The 17,776-nt window shown below is 37.2% G+C and overlaps 1 protein-coding gene across 12 annotated transcripts in view; it reads right to left on the bottom strand.

The window, feature by feature from the left end:
* The window catches only part of ATXN10 (ataxin 10), a 338,101-nt gene that overhangs the window by 246,906 nt on the left and 73,419 nt on the right, over positions 1-17,776 (bottom strand). For all 12 annotated transcript variants that reach the window (XR_012155466.1, XR_012155465.1, XR_012155473.1 and 9 more), the window contains 3 exons: positions 12,471-12,551; positions 5,429-5,594; positions 126-234 (listed from right to left, as the gene is read on the bottom strand). Coding sequence is in view for 6 of the 12 variants with exons in the window: in XM_073315943.1 (XP_073172044.1) it covers positions 126-234; positions 5,429-5,594; positions 12,471-12,551 (356 nt within the window). In the remaining 6 variants the exon portion in view is untranslated. The remainder of the gene's footprint in view (positions 1-125; positions 235-5,428; positions 5,595-12,470; positions 12,552-17,776) is intronic.

Below are 17,776 nucleotides of genomic sequence, written 5' to 3' on the forward strand. Positions count from 1 at the left end.
TTTATTTTTATTAAAAGGTCAATAATAATTACCAGGAGTTGTGGAAAAAACTCATTTTCATGTATGGTGCAGTACAGTTTTGAAACCAAGCAGAAGTTGGAAAGCGGTAGCATTTAACAACTTACCCACAGCTGTCTCAAGCAAACCAGGACAAGTCTGCAGATGTTCCAGTTGTTCATTGTTTGATGTCATTTCACAAAGAACATCAAGAAGCCGAATTGTAACTATTGCTTCCTATAAAAGAAAGGCAGCATTTCTGAAATTATGAACACACAAAATATATTATTGTTCATAAACATGAATCTAAGATCAGAAGGTCTGCTGAAAAGCATGAGCTATCAGCAATATATGGCACCATATCCATTTACTCGTTTTTCATTGTTTTCCCTGAAAATTGTTAAAGATTATATTTCATTATAAATATATATGAACAAACAAGGGCTTCTTCCCAATAGCCATAATAATTAATATATTAAATTACAATCATTTCCTTTCTACAGACTATTGTCAAACACAGTGTTACAACTTCCATGAAAGATCACAGAGAAAGCAAAACAGAGCTGTAAGGGATAAAGTTTTTATTAAAAACACAGTATCTTCCAACAGCAGAAATACAGAAAATTATAAGTTGAGAAAATCACTTCTGTATAAATGTTTTTTCTTTGAGTTTACCCAGTGCGAGTGGCCCACTTTAAAGACACAAACACTGCCTGCAAGACACCAATTTGTTATCCGCAAGAATCCTGTATAATTCTGTGGTTGAATGAACTTTGGCTGCGAGAATTTACATTATTCTTGGGTAAACAGGCATTTGGGATTATAAATGCAGTATTCTGGTTAGATAGAAAAGAGTCTTATTTGCATATTATTTATTCAACCAGAAAACTATTTCTTGGTGTAGACTCTCACTAGTTAGGTGGATCGTACGGCACTTAGAATTAAAAAATCATCACTCAGAAAAACAACAAATATTCAGTGTGCCATGCAATGCCTAAGGACAAAACTGTGACTTTAGACATTGCCCTGTGTAAAGGACAATTAATAAGCTACAAACACCCCAGGAGTAGCCGCTTGGAGACACTATGACAGAGACACATCTCTGAGTTACAATTCCTTCCTTGCTTCCCTCTTACCCTGTAATTTGCTGCTGGCCTATACCAGTAGCACATTATGACACACTCTGTGCTTTCTTGCTTGCAGTGTTGCTGAAGTTGTGTTAATCCCAGGATATTAGAGAGTCCAGGTGGGTGAGGTAATATCTTTTATAGGAACAAGTTCTGTTGATGAGAGAGAGAAACTTTCCAGTTAACACATTTCTGTGTAAGCTCAAAAGCTTGTCTCCTTCAAAAAGGGAAGTTGGTCCAGTAAAAGATATTACCTCACCCACCTTGTCTCTCTATGCTAGCTTGACGGTGCTGGCAGATCCAGGTCTGCGTCCATTCCCCACTCATCCCTGCTCAACAGGTCAACAGGCACATAGTACCTGCTTGTCTACCTGCCAGACTTATGATCCAGTTAGCCCATGCAGGAATGGAAGGGAAATTATTTCCCATTGCTTCCTTTCATCAGCATGTAGTCCAAGACACAATATAGCCCTAAAACTATTTTGTACATTGGATTTGTGCTGGTGAAAGCAAACTCATTGAATAATTATGTGGTTTAGTGAAATGCATCACAACTGTATTTCAATGAGAGAGAGAGACAGTATTTGTAATGTTTTCATCCCATGTTCCTATTTTGTACTGTGATACGGTAGTTTTACTGAAAAACTCTCAGCTAATGTATGTATCATCTGTAGTCATAATAGACACTTATGTGCCATTTAACTGAAGGGCAAACAAATATCTATATATATCTGTAAATAGTATTATTGGCACAGTACTTTTGAAGACAATTGTATGTGTAAATATATTGTATTACACACAAACATATATAATGTGTTGCTCAAGCAACTCTCTAGTGAGAGCTGTGACACTTTCATTCTAAGCCACTTTTTTAAGGCGTATTTTGTCGGCAAAGATTGTTGGTACTGTTTTGTTTGGCTGACTCCGAGTTGTTGGTGTATATGTATGCAAAAGCAAAACTTTTCAGATGGTTTCAATGGTTGGCAGGTGTCTCCCTATTGCCCCACCTAATATGCACCACACACCCATGTGTTAATTTTGCCTTTTTTGCGCGGGGAGGAGGTACTTATTTGATGGGTAAAAGATTTGAAGAAAAAAAAAGGGGAATGTACAGTTATGGATTTAGGAACCTATTTAGGTATCAAAAAAATAAGTGGCCTAATCTTCAAAACTGCCAAGTACCCAACAGTTCTTATCAAGATCAGTAAGGGGTGTTTGGAAATTAGCACTTTTGAAATATCTCTTTCCTGGTTCATTGTCTCCCACATATCCCTTCCTAGAATCCTGCACTCTGCATGTCACCTACCATGCACCATTTCATCCTCTGGCTCAGGCGAACAATTTCTACAGCAAGGCCCGATAGGAGGAACATGTCATTTTTATACAAGATATATTTTCATCTTTGTCCTGTTTACATTTATATAACTTATTAACGCCTTCCCCGCCTGAAAAAAAAACAACAACCCTAGATACTCCTCTATAAGACCAACAAAACAAAAACGTTGAGTTTGTAGTCCAGCTCATTTTGGAGATCTGACTAGCCAAAATGAATGGGGAATATTTTAAAAAATTGAAACAGGAAAGATTGGTTTAAAAAAACCCAAAACTTATTTTCTGAATTTGAATAAACTTCCCAACACAGAAAAAAATCCTCTCTAGCCAGGAACAAAATAAGTCACGCAAATTTGAGGGAAATTGGTATTTTTCAGGTCTGGTGGACAGAAGCTGATGGAAGTGGGGAAATGCTAGAAAACAAGCTTATGTACCAAATAAAATAATTTTAATGTTAGCTATGAAGCAGCTGCATAATATCAACCTCTGATTGGCTTGGGATAGAACATATGTTGTCTGCAGAACATGATGTCTAAAGAAAAATACTACATTCGATTCTTTGCAGGCACAATCCCATTACTTGTAAAATAATACAATCCTTAGGCAAAAATTCAAATATTTTGAAAATTAACTAAAATACTGAGACGACTGAACTTCTATTGGTTATTCTTCGTAAACAACAAGGCACAATATTTATGGATTTATCAGAATTTTTCCCTCTTGTGGAGAGACTATTTTTCAGCTATTCTTGCCAATCCTCTTCTTTTATTTGCAACTCCAGTTTCAGGACAATAAATGATCAATAATAATGGGATTAAAAAATACTGATAATGACTTCTGTGTTTACGTCCAAGAGGGACTTAACTTTAGTGCTAGATATGGCAACCGACTATGACAGCTTTGAGACTGCTGGTCGACTTCCTCTGAAAGCGGAGCAGGGGTCTTTTTACTGTAAAAAGCAAGCATGTATTTTTAACAACAGAAAACACAGCCTACTTGAATAGGAAAAAAGTTGACGGAAATCTCTCACTATGCTTCCCTTTAATTTAGTTTCAAGTTGCCATCTTTTCTAGTAGTAGTCAAGTTCTTTCACTTATCTAAAAGGACTTTTTAGTCGAACTTCAAAAATTCTCCTTGGATAGACGAGAAAGACTATTGTCCATGGACATACTGTAGGGTACCTCTCCCCCATTCTCAGTTTTGCTATCCACTCAACTACCACTTTCACTGAGGTATTTCTGAGAGCCTTATAAAAGCAGGTTTCCCACATATAACACGATACGCTTAGTATATCTTGAGTTCTTGAACACTTATAAATATTCTAACACAAGTTTCAGACAGCTACAATACAGTTTAATAGTAACGTACAAAGGCATGATTTTTTTCATTTGCATTTCAAACTAGATTTATCACAGAAGCTCGTTCTTAAAGATTTTTTTAAAAATAAATTAGGTTGTAATAGCATTGTTTTAATTACAAGGTACTTCTCTCTTCCATCTACACTATTATATTGGAAACCAACATTTCTGACATAGTACGGTGCTCCTCCTGCTGGAAAGAAGCTGGTTATGACTTGTAAAAAAAAGTGTGTAATTTCTAAGTTTAGGTTTTTAGTCTTTTTAAACATGATTATTCCTTTTTTGTGAGTAGAAGTAACTGAAGTCAGTGAGTTAAAGATAATTGTACCATCGGATGTCATATACCTGAGAACTCAAGAAAGCATCAGTAGTTACAAAGTATTTTGCTAAATGTAGGCTTGGTAAATACATTTTTTCCAATCTTCATAGGATAAAGGGTTTTTCAGGTATTTGTATTAAAAAAGCATGAAAAGCTACCTGAAGGTCAGAGACACCCAGATCTGAGGGCAATACCAATTGACATTCCATGAGCAACATAGAGTGAGAAAGCGTAAGACGGAGGAGGTATTGGTTCTCCCTGTGATAGGTGCGTTTTATATTAATTACCTATGATTGTCAAGGGGTATTACAGCCATGGGGGTAATTGCTGTCTGTACTTCTGGAGACAGGGTTAGAGCTGTGCCTTCCTACTTGTATACAATGGGATGGAAAGATGAAAGCAAAATCCCCCACAAACGAATGCGGAAAAACTAGATTAGCAGAGATCTCTACCTGAAGATGGGAAAGGCCTCCTTAGCATACCCCATGCGGCATGACAAGGAGGAAGAGACCCTCTTGGACACTCCTCCCTACTCAGCACAAGAAGAAAATAAAAAGACACCCAAAAGCTAAACTCTAAATCACAGTATGAAACAGATAATCTTTATCATTAGCCAACTGCATTTTAAAAATTCACTACTTGTAAGATGTTTTTAAATGGTTGCATTTGACAATTTACGTATCTTAAATATATGGTTGAGCCATTTTTGTCAAAAGACAGGATAAGGTTATTTTTGTCAAAAGACAGGATAAGGTTACAGCTCCATCTATTTTTGTTTCAAAACAATTAAAAACTAGTCAGAAATGCTATTTTTGTTCAGCAAATTTAACTTGGCTTCCAAGGTCCCTACAGAAGTAAGACTATTTGTCTAAAATAAAATTCACAATTAAAAAATTTAAAAAATAGGAACAGCCCTTGGTAAAACTAGAAGAAGTCAAGACATCGAACTCAAACTAAAAATGATCAAAAATAACTGTTTTCTACTACCACCTCCTGTGATGTCAAGTAAGGACTCTTGCGAGCACTAAATTCTTAAGTCAATATCATGTATAAGTAAAAGGTCTTCTGAGCAATTCTATCCCATTTCTTGGTAGAGGCAACGTTCACTGTGCAGCAGCAAATTGAGACTTAAGAAAACCAGAAAGGTTCAAGAGATTACTGTGATGATCTCTTCAGCTGCTTTACCATCCAAAGGAAGTTTGAGTATATAGGCAAGAGATAACTGTGATTTTATGTACATGAACCAACACATGGCAGCAACTTCAGATTCTAACACAGTGTTCCTGAAGTCTTACCTCATCTTCTGTATTTGCAGCAGCAGTTAATTTGAGCACATCGCGACATTTCTCCTGGAAAAGGCTTGCAAGAAATTCAGCATCTTTCAAGAGCATTGCCATTTCATCACTGGTCATTGAATTTTTCTCACTTATTTTGGCCATTATCAGTTCTAACAAAGTAATCCTGAAATTAAAATGAATAAACGAGTAGGTAAACTTGTTAACTAAATTTACAAAGCCTTCGTTCACCTGTGGTACTAACATCATGTCTGGTTTTCAAAATGCAAAAGAGCTTTAGACAGCAATTAACTTTCACCACACGTTTTGATTAATTTTTACACACAGTTCACCTGAGACAGCCTAGCCAGAAAAGTCTAGTTAAATTGACTTTTAAAACAGCCTGTTCATTTTCTACTTTTGCACCTGACAATGCTACGGTTGTTGCACATGCTACACAATGTGTAGGGAGGGTGGAGAGAAGAATGGTAAAATCTTCCTTTAAAGTTATCTTTAACAGAATACAAAAACATACACAACCTACACTACTTGACAGCATCCCTTTAACTGTGCCTCCCTTTACACTTTATTTTGTGTATATAATCTTCTACTAATTCCCTCCTTCCTGACAGAAAACTACAAATAAAAGTGTATGTTGGAAGGGAGGAGGGAACTCAATAAATCAAGGAAAGAATATACCTTTGTCTATATAGCTATAATATAATTGCCACTAGATAGATTGTAGAAATTCTCCAGTCCACATTAATCATTAAAATTCCCATTGAAAATTATGGAATTATCTGAACTAGCAAGTAAGTGAACAATAAAAAGGCAGTTTATTGCAAAATGTAATTTGGTCATTTTCTCTGATAATTATAGTTTAGTTTTATTTCTGATATATCAATTCACAATGCAAACTTTACACATAAAAAGGAATAAAGATGTCTTCATAATATGACACCTCAGTGCAGCACTCCTGATCAAACCTCTGCTGAGAAGAGTGCGGATTAGCAAGGTTTTACTGTCATTCTCTCATCTTGAGTTTTCTTTATTGAGCACATGCAAGGGCAAGCTCAGAGTTTCCTTTGACTAAAATATTTGCAATTCAGATGTGAGGACTGACATTTAAAATCAAAATTAAATTTGCATTTGAACTACTCCATACAGTTTAATGTGCCAAGTGAGTTGTCACAATGAAGGGGAGAGAGATTTTTTTTCCAATGGAAAAGAATGGTCACATTCTATTAACCCCAAAAAAACAACTGACCAAGGTAAAAGGCAGGCAGTTTTTCCCGAGTTAATCTTGATATCTCACTAATACAGTGAAGCCTGTTTCAAGCAACCATTCAAGGGACTGTGAAAATCCTTTTAGTGAATGTGGTAGGGAACTGTACTCAATACATGCGGGATAAGCTGAAGTGGTCACAGATAGGAGGTTGTCAGATAAGGATAACTTCATAGATTTCACTATAAATCTGATGAGGCCCCATCACAAGATAGTTGTACCATTTAAGGATAAGGTAGGGGAAAGCATTCCCACCACACTTCCCCATCCACAAACTACCAGAAGCCAGTTGCCCAACGCCCTCAACTCTATGTGAATAATTGGTCAATTCCCATTTTTGGGGCAACCATGCTAAAAGCTGTTTTCCATCACCCACTGAAAAAAATGACCAGATTTTAGATTGAGTTTAATTGGGTTAATATGCATGTCTAAGGAGTCAAGTCATTCACAGATTTTATGGACAGAGGGAACTATTACTATCTGACCACCTGCATAACCCACACTATAGAATTTCACCCAGTAATTTTTGCTTCAAGTCCATAAACTTGGGTTGAACTTGAACATATCTTTTTAGAAAGACAACCAATCTCAATTTACAAAGATTTTGAGTGATGGATACTCCACCACATATCTTGTTAAATTGTTCCAGTGGTTAATTACCTTCACTGTTCAAAACATACACCTTATTTCCAGTTTGAATTTGTCTAGCTTCAACTTCCTACCACTGAAGCTCATTATGTCTTTGTCTGGTAGATTAAGGCAATGTCTACTATTAGACGTCTTCTCATGTAGGTACTTAGGAAAGTAATCAAGTGACACTTCTGAACTTCTCTTAGATAAGCTAAATAGACTGAGCTTCTTAAATCTCTCACTGTAAGGCAGGTTTTCCAGACCTGGAATCATTCTTGTGGCTCACTTCTCAGCTGTGATATATTGAGGACTGTGTTGGAATCATAAACTATGCGTTTAAGAATAGGGTGGGGCACGGAGAATGGTTCCTGATCTTGCTTGAAGGCCAGGGGATTGTGTGTGGAAGTGTGCAATCAGTGTCATTCTGGAAAAGGCCAACCCAAAACAGGGTGGAGTGACTGTGCCTCTGTGTCTCATGGAGCAGCTTGCTTTGACTCTTGCTTGTTGTGATTACTACGTGTTATCATTGTATCCTTCCAGAAAGACTATTTTATGTTTTTTATCTAACTTCTCTGTTTGATGCCATTTGAACCTTTTTAATTTGAACCTTTTCCAATACAAATTTTACCCAGTTCTTCCTGATTTCACCTTACTGGCAAGGACATTATGCAACTGCTACCATAAAGAGTTAGCAACAATCAATGTAACAGTGCTGCCTTCTAGAGTTTGTAAACGAACGATAGCATTAAAAGTGAGAGCAACCACCAGTGTTAAATCTGAAACATAGCTATTACTAGGTTCAATTCTGTGTGAACATTCTATAGTATGTGTTATGCAGGTGCTTAGATCGTATTAGTTCTCTCTGCCTATAAAGAAATCTATGAATGACTTGAATCCTTAGATATGCATATGCTTGAGGATATTAAACTCGGTAACCTCCTCAGTCTAAAATCTGGTCATTTTTTCAATGGATGATGTCAATTCTACTCTGAAAGACGCTCAAAAAATAGCATTGTTGAGTTCTATGAAAGTAAATGGAGCATATTTGATATAGAAAATATTGAGAGACGCTGAGCCAACAATGGGTGAGGTAATATCTTTTATTGGATCAACTTTGGCTGGTAAAAGCAGTTTTCAAGCTTACACAGAGCTGTTCTTCAGGTCTGGGGAAAGTATTCAAAGCACCACAGCTAAATACAAGGTGGAACAGATTATTAAGCGTAAGGAGTTAACACACATTGCCAGAAATAATTCAAGGTGAAACCCGCAGTTAACACTTCTGCAGTCATAGGACAAAGAATGGTCAGTGGGCCATAAATCTAGTGTCTTTACTGAGTCTGTGATTTTTAGCATCTAACAAAGACACGAATTTAAGCTCCGAGTCTCATCTTTTGAAAGTGTTGTGCAGGTTTCCTTTGAGGGCAAGGACTAAGAGGTCAGATACTAAGTGATCGTTTTGTGAAAAGTGTTGGTCCATAGGTGATAAGGTGTTTCTGTGTGAATTCATTCAAGAGTGTAGGGATTGTCTTGTTTCATCCACACAGTTCTTAGTGGCATGGATGAGGTGAACCACCTGTTGTGACAGGTACATGTAGGACCCAGAGATCTTGAAAAGTGTGTTGTGGGGAATATTAATCATCGTAGCAGTGGAGATATGTCTGCAAGTTTTGCATCTATTACGGAAGGGGCTGGTGCTACTTTAAGTTGGTGTGTCTTCATTTGTGGGGAGTTTGCTTATGATGATGAGCTTGGTGAGGCTGGGGAGTTGTTTGAAGACCAGAAGATAACATATGAGAAAAGATGACAACTAAAAAGAGGTTAACTGCCAGCCCTGTGAATTTAACCTCAGATCTTTCCTTCTCGTGCATCTTCACTAATAAAGGTTCTGCAAGGTAAGCTAGCCCTCAGTTAGACTTCTCCAACACTGATGTCTTCAAATTACATCTTAAAGGGGCTGGTACAACTTATAACATCACAACTTACTAAAGACGTAAAGGGGTAGAATACAGTTGACTATCCTTTAGAAATTTTGGCTCTGCAGTACTAATCAGAGTAAAAAGTAATTAAAAAGCTCTTATTTTTATTACTACCAGTAAGCAGATAGGACTCTGAATACAGCAAAGCCGTATGTATGTTGAATAAGGGTGATGCAATTTATACTAATTAACTTTTCAGAATAGAACTTGGCTACTTTGGTAACTGTTTTACTGCTGATAATTTTACTAAGGTTTGCACCATTCACTGTGATGTGCTTCTGTGTCCTTTCAAATAAAACCAAAACAGCAAGATGCAAATAATTGAAAGTTATGTTCAAATACTTGAAGGTTGGTTGGTTGATTTAATTTAAGAACAAACAAACAAAAAACAGAGTGAAAAGAATAAAAAAGGATTAAAGGGAAACTGGAAGATCTCTACAGGAATAAAAAGATTCGATATGAAGGAGATGATTTACCTTTAAAAAACAGATAACATGGTAAATATGTACACTTTAGTTTAAAAAAAATTCTAACATGCAATTAGTTTATAAAACTAATTAGTGTTGTGCACATTCTACACTAACTTGTCTTAAAGAAAGATTTCTATTAAAATTTCTGCAAAATATTTTTGAGAGTAGCTGTGGAAGTCTCTGGAATTTGACAAAATGCCAACAGGTTTCAACTGACTCTTAAAAAAATCTTTTAGCATATTATTGTTGCAGAAACATCCAACTACAATCATCAACAGAGAAATGGTTAACACAAACATTTAAGTGTAATCATTAGTTTTCAGACCTAGAATATCACTGAGATAGATGGGCAGTTCAGACTACTCAGCGCTACTGTTGCAGGCTATCTGCAGACTTAGGCACACATCACCATATTGAGTACACTCAGTTAACATTTGAATGATTTTTCTTCATAGCTATAAAGGGCAGAAATGTATTTTTTAATTGAAATTTGAGATTCTGGGGCTCATTTCCACAGCAAGCAGGGCAACTCTTTGGCAAGTGCCTCAGCATTACAAGTGCATTGGGTCCTGATTACAGAAAATACCTTGACTAGTGCAAATACTGCAGTTCTCCAATTGCATAAACTTTAGTTCTTTAAGACAACGGGCAAGTTTTTAAGGGCCACCACTAATTTGTGTACCAGCAAATGCTATCAACATAGTTAATTTCCTGTAAACAGATTTTAAATAAGTATATTTAATGTGAAATATACAGGTAACAGAGAGTTTGTATGTATTTGTAAGCTTAAACTGTCCTCCCAGACACCTCAATATTGCATCCATTCTGTCCTCATCCATAAAGTCAGCTTTAATGGACACCCAAGGTGGCACCCTTATGGTGAAGTCTCTCTGACTTGTCTCACAATGAGACAACAATGCCCCTATGTTCTGGTTTACAATGCCTCTCTTCTGTCCAGCTAATGGCAGTCAGAACATTTTTACATGCACTGGACTTTTTCTCTCTTTGGCCATGTGTGACAGAGAATACACTCTGAAATATGATATAAAGGGAATTATAGGCATAAGATTCAATAGCAGAGTTCTGAGATCTTAATAATATTAAAGACCTTACAAAACACTTTGCAGCACATTTACTAGTACATTATATAGAACTCTTAAATTAAAACGAACTAACCATTTTCAGATGAACTATCCGCACACACGGATTAATTTTCCTTTTTTTTAATTAGTTTGTTAACTTTGCTTGCTGATTTGCAGAATTCTTGTGATTCATAATAGGTGTAATAAGTGCACTGAAAATGTTTATTCGGTAGGTTGACCAGCTATAGCAGCATAGCACCTTACCATAACAAGTCACATGCTACAGATGGAATGTGGCAGTCCTACACCCTTACACGAACTGACGAATCAAGCAAACTTTTCCACTGCTAAAACTAAAAATTAACACTAACTCAGCACCACATAATCCCATAAAATAAATAAATAAATAAATAAAAATCACTAGTTATACCTTCTCCCCCCCACAAAAAAGCCTGAGGTTTAAAATACTCACTTTCCTTCCCCACTGATTATCTGAGTAGGGACTCCCTGGTTCTGGAGGAGGTAGGAGATAAGATGCTATGTCTTCCCCATTCTGTCAGCCACTCCACTGCCAGGCACCATCCCTGCTCCACCTAGTCTCCTGCCCTTCTTATAGTCTTCTGTCTTAAACCTGCCCCTATATTTTTGCTCTCTTTCAGTTATAGGTCTCAAGCCATCCCATTCTCCCCATCTCCCTGCCTTTTCATAGTTCTCTGTCCAGTTTTTAAGTCATACTGCCCAGGGAGCTGCCATCTTCCCTGAGGGCAGCCTAACAATAGTCCCATGGAAAACAATGAAGAGACGGGTGGCCACGTCTACAGAATCTTGCACCTGCAAAAGCGATAGGAGATGGTGGTCAACCTAATTCATGCAATCTTGTGGCTTCTGTCCCACTAATGGTAATGGGAAGGATAGTGGCAACTTTTAATAAGGGCAAAATACATGCAATGTAAAGTGCACAGGACCATGAGAAGCTCAAGCTCTCCTCTCTAAACCACGTCTCCCCTGCTTACATTGCAAGATTCTCAAGAGTTAATAATTCTAACCTTAAGTAAATTTTACACTTTCCCCCTTGTAAAAAAACAGAGTCTTTATAGATGCAACATGCTTGTTTTTTTTTCTAGACTCAAGTTTTCAAATGTGCAATGAAGATCTTAAAAAGTATTAAGTAATCATAAGCAAATACACGCCTAATTTTCAACTGTTCAGACTGAAGCACACCAACTACAGTAAATCCATTCTATCAGACTTCCTTTTAATTTCTAGTTATCACAACTGTGGTATGAACAGCTGGGCATATTTCAAATGAAGCAGGGTGCGGTGCTCTTATGATATCAAGGCACAAGCATGAAACCTTGCCTTTAATTTTTTTTTTTTTTTTTTTTTGTATTTCTTTATTGAGTAATGGCGCCAACCTGGATTCTGCAACCCTACATAAATCACTGCCAGTTGTGGCTAAGCTGTAATGTTAACCAACCAATTTAAAACCATTACTGACATAGAAACATGTATTTAGAGATGATGTGCCAGCTACGAAACCACACAGTTTTTCAAACATGTGAACAGGATACTGTATATGGAATGCTAAATACTAAAAGCCACATTGGTTTTTGGGGTTACCTTTCTTGATTGCTCAGTTTGGCATACATGACTTTTACCAGCTCTGGACATTTCAGCAAATGGTCTGTAACAATCAAGAACCTAAAGAATAGAAGAAAAAAGCATTACTGGTTTTACAGTGAAAATGTAGTTATTTCACATTTACTCTATACCTGTTTATATTACTCTTTTGGATGTTTGTAATTTTAAAAAGTACACGGCTCCTTTCATGTTACTAGTGTTACCTGCTAACTGATACGAACAGTCAACACACCTAATTATTCATGTTCTAAATACATCTTCCACTAAGTACAGACCAATCTGCATCAATGCAACTCAGATTTACTCAACAATTGAAGGAAAGCTGGACAAGTCTTTTTCCAGTTATAGAAAAGAAAAATCTTACCATAGTTCAAGTAATAAAACATCAAACCAAGTCTTTATAGACCTCAGCAAAAAGCCAAGAATGAAAATTGTTATACCATTCATCTCAGAAGCTAAGCTTCTAAACCTAACAAATAATCAAGAGAATTGTGCTACTTAATTCTTTTTTCTCTTAAAAAATTCTAACAACTCAGAAACAAAGGGACACTGATTTTTTCATGGTGAAGGAGTAAACTACTAGTCTCAGGTTAGCAAGAAAACATCTCTGTTGTATAACAAGATCCTAAACCAATATTAGAAACTAACTTTTGGAAACTGCCAAGCAGTGACTTACAGGTACAGTTATCTTTGTACTAATGCCCACATTACCAAACTGACTTTCTAAGCCTTACCTGTACCAATAACTCATCCAGTGTAATGTGTACCAACTATACGGTAAAATGGTGACCTCAATAAATTCACCATATTCACTATCAAGTTACTTGGCTCTGCAAACACACTAGTTGAACATGTTTATTTTCATATCAAATTTCTAGCAGCACTGACAGCATGCTACATATATATTTAAACATGCAGCATTATATACTTACTGTAAATAGAGTACATTTTATTCAACCCTTGATTACAAATCCAAAATAATTAGACTGAGTCATATGACAAACACAGGATATCTTGAAGACCACAAGATGGACTATTGAAAAAGGCAGCCAACTCCCTCTCCTCCCAACTCTCCCTGCTCCACTTTACATAAAAGTTGCAGGGGTGATCCCCAGCAGCTTGTGTATTCAATACATAGGTGCCCTGAAAAACATATGGAACTGCTCCAGCCTTAATAAAAAGTCTGTTTGGAACACAAAAACTCAACCAAATCCGGAGCAACCAAAGAGTACAAGGTCCCATGACATCTATGGGTTTTACAACCCGTGAGCACATATTCTATTTACTGATGAATGTGATTTTTTTTTTTGGGAGGGGGGGGAGAGCCACATTTTATAATGGAATGGTTTTTATTATTTGTGCATATAATGGAGGAAAACAGTACCACTGTAGGTAAACAAAAGATTTAAAATGTTGGGAGGTTTTTTTTTTATAATGTCCATTTGCACAGGACTTTTTCAACAGCAAGCTGGAATTAGTAGACTTTCGGGCCCTTGAACCTTATTGCTCCACACAGTCAATACTGCAAGGGACATTTCTAGCCTGGGATAGCAGAGAATGACATAATTGTGAGGGTCTGATGTCTTCATCAATCAACATGATGACATGCTGGTGCCATGATATTCAATGGGAGTTCTTTCCATGGCCCCAGAGGCAACTAGTAACGGTAAGAAAGCTATCTATTGCTTAAACTTTTTGCTGTAGCTGCACTTAAAAACCACACAGGACCAGAAGTGATGGTAAAGAAATCTGGGACCTCAAAAGAAGAAAGCACAATAGATAGAAGTATTATGTACAGAAGACTCTATGCTGCAGTTTAACAAATGACAGATTTTTATGATAATACAATCATGATATATTTTGTAAATATGCATTAACAATTATGTATAAGTGCTGATCATATGCATGGCTATAGTAAATCTCTACACAGTAATGGAATAATTTACATGGTTTTAGTACACAACTCCCACTGACCAAAACTGAAGTCTTGCACCTAAATCCCCATTATGCATATGCACACCACTATGACTGACTGCATCTCTGTAATCACACCCTACATACTATTGTAATAATCTTTGTACAAAATATGTCTTGTGAAGTATCATTGAAAACTAAAATCTTGCTGGTCAATAACATCTTGATGAAGTGTGTGTAGCAACATCATATGTAAAGTTACAAAGCTGAAATTAGGTCTGAAGTGTGTTCACCACACAAGTCTGGGAAAACCAGATTTTCGAAGACAAAGGACAACCTGACACCTCTAGTTAGGTCAAAGTTGATTGCTGGGAACATGTAAGAATTTCACCTTGAACCCAGTGTAGTCTGTTTTAATGCTTTATACTTGTACTCATTTAAAACCTCTCTTTGTAATTAGACTTGTTTATTCTTTAATCAGAAAGAATCTGGTGTTGTAAACTGAGTGGGTAACTAGGGTAGCAAACTGTTGTATACTGATCTCCTTAGAAGAGCGATGGACCTACTGTACCTGAACTGTGCAGTAGAAGGCTTGACAGTGCAGAACACATGGGGTTTTTTGCGGGGGGTGGGGGGTGGGGGTGGGGAGGGAATTCAAGACTAGGAGTGTGTTGGGCCACCCTGCAAATAGTAACCTAGGCTGCTGGAACCCAGAGTGTGGCTACCGTGCTGCTGACAGCCTGTTGGGGTCACAGTTGCTGAACCAGGGTTGTGGCTATACACAGTCACTCAGAGTGTGACCTGCATACTGGCAAGCTATTTGTGAATGACCTATGTGGGAACTACAGCAGCAAAACATTGTGAGGCATCCCAAGTTGCAAGGCAAACATGACAGGCCCTCACTGGTCTCGACTGGACCCCAGAATGTCAACCACAGAGGTATATTTTCCTCAGTCCATACATGGTTCCCAAATTGTAAACTCCCAAGAAATTTAAGTAGCCAACAAAACCTGAAACACATGGACAAGCAAGAAATCCATTTTCAGACTTTCTGAATAGCAACATCAGCACCAAAGGATTTGCATTTTAATAGCTCACAATACACCAAAATAGGACTGTCTTATTCTGATGATTAAGAAATCCACAAAACAGTAGCTGAATTTGCTTTTATGAAAATGTACTTCCCACAGTTGGTTTTAGCCTCATGTGAAAATCTCTTCCACCAGTGGGATACAACAAAATTGCACTCGAGGAAATATGTTTTATGTTCAGATTTTCAGTTCTGCAGTTAAAGGTTAAATCCACACTTGTAGGCTTTTCAGTTTATAATTCTGCAGGGCAATTTGCTTGGATTTTTGTTGTATACTTAAAATCTGTTAGTACTTGAGGCCTGTCTACACAATGCACCAGCAAAGCACACTAGAGGACTATGATTTGTAGTGCTCTCTAATATGCTGTGGTCTAACTCCTCTGTGTAGACCCTGCTGGCATACTCTAAAAGGTATCTAGTTCACACTGATGTAGTCCTGTTTCAAACAGGACTGACTGAATTAACACACTCTACGTACCTTTTAGAGCATGCCAGCAGGATCTAAATGGGGCAATTAGAGCAGTATGTTAGTGTACTGTACAAATCACACCCCTCTAACATGCTTTGCCATGCTGTGCAGATAAACCCCTACAGGGCTGAAAAGAAATCTCACTCCTAATGTGCATTAATCAATAAAGTATAAGCATTCCAACTTTGTACAGGTCCACTCTCCCCTCGATGCATGCTAGTCCTCTATACATTGCTAGGAGACTAGAGGCCTAAAGAGCAAAGTACAAAGATGCACAGCCCGTATTTTGGACCTTTCTGGAATATGTTTCAGAAAGTGGTTTTACGGATTCAGCTTATAAATATGGACATAGCAGTTCTGTTTGTCTTTCTTGATCCCAAAAGTTAAAATTGTCATTCATATCCCCAGATATCTCCACCACCACATTTAGGTTCTTTCTCCTCTTCCCTGTCCTCCCACATTGCCATTAACTCATATAGAGTACATATAAAAATACTGGAGTGCTAACATACTTGAAGCACACAACACCGAAAGAGGTACTGGGATGAGGAGGAAGAGAGGCATGCACAAAGGCACACGGAAATGCCTTTACGCTGCTGCTATGCCTGGAGATTTTGGTGGTAGTGAAACAGGAAAAAAGAAAGAAAAGTTAAGATGTAAAGACTCGCCACTCTTCTGTTATTGTAGTCTTAAAAAAAGAGCCCACAAGCCTCCCTGCCACGCAGTGTAAAATAAAAAGGTGTTTGTTTATGACTTGCTAACTGAATATCAGGCATTTCAGATGCACGCACTGTGCTTCAGAAAGGTTTAATTGTGCTCAGAGCCCAACAGCAGAACCACTGGGATAAACTGGTGATCACTGCAATTTAGTAAAGGAAATGGTGAAAATTAGAGTTGTTATATAAACAGAATACAGCAACAAATGAATAGTGTTAAATATGCCAATTTCCTGGGCTGTCTTTAGATTAAGTGTTTGGCTAATATCCTAAAAAACTCAAATTCTCACAAGGTGATAAACATAGGAGATGTTCTGTTCAAACTCTTACAATTGCACAAGGGATATATTGTACCAAACTAAGTTTGAGAGGTAGCCAAGATGAAATGGTATAAGCCACATTTATGCCCAGTATATGCTAAACATGCCAGATGAGCAATGAGTTTGGTCCAACCAAAGCTGGGTGTAAACAATGAACTTTATCATAAAATGTAGTGCTCCAGATTTAAGTCAATTTGTATTCATTAGCAACCCTACAGAGCAATGTCTTGCATGTCAGAAAATGGAATGATGGCGATCCTCTTCTTACCACTCTATATTAAATGTTTCATCTTCAAAAGAAGACTTCAGTGAGAATACATCACATTATTTGTATCATTATAATTCAAACCAAAATACTTAGGAATGGAATAGTAATTTTTTCCATAGTTTACTATGTGTTTGAAATGTAGCATTTGTACTGACAGGGTAGACCATCCAAAGTTTGAAGAGATGGAGTTCATAAATTCTCTTCCTCTGTCCAGTCTAAATCTCCAACCACTAATGAAACCAAAAAACATAGTGCCTCACTAGCAACTCTTAATAGGATTTTCAAAATCCTTTTAAAATTATATCCTTTGCGCAAAGACATTTGAGGAACAAAAGTATTCGTTGGCTTTGCATCAAACTAATACAATCTATTTTTAAAAAATCAATTTACAGAATGAAGTTATTTAATGGCAAATTAAATAAATGTGCCCTCCTCACACAACCTTCTAGACCAGATACTCAACCCCACCCACCAAGGTACTTCTCCCTTACCAAAAGCACAGGGGAAA

This window comes from Lepidochelys kempii, chromosome 1 (assembly GCF_965140265.1).
Source record: "Lepidochelys kempii isolate rLepKem1 chromosome 1, rLepKem1.hap2, whole genome shotgun sequence".
NCBI classification, from domain to species: domain Eukaryota; kingdom Metazoa; phylum Chordata; order Testudines; family Cheloniidae; genus Lepidochelys; species Lepidochelys kempii.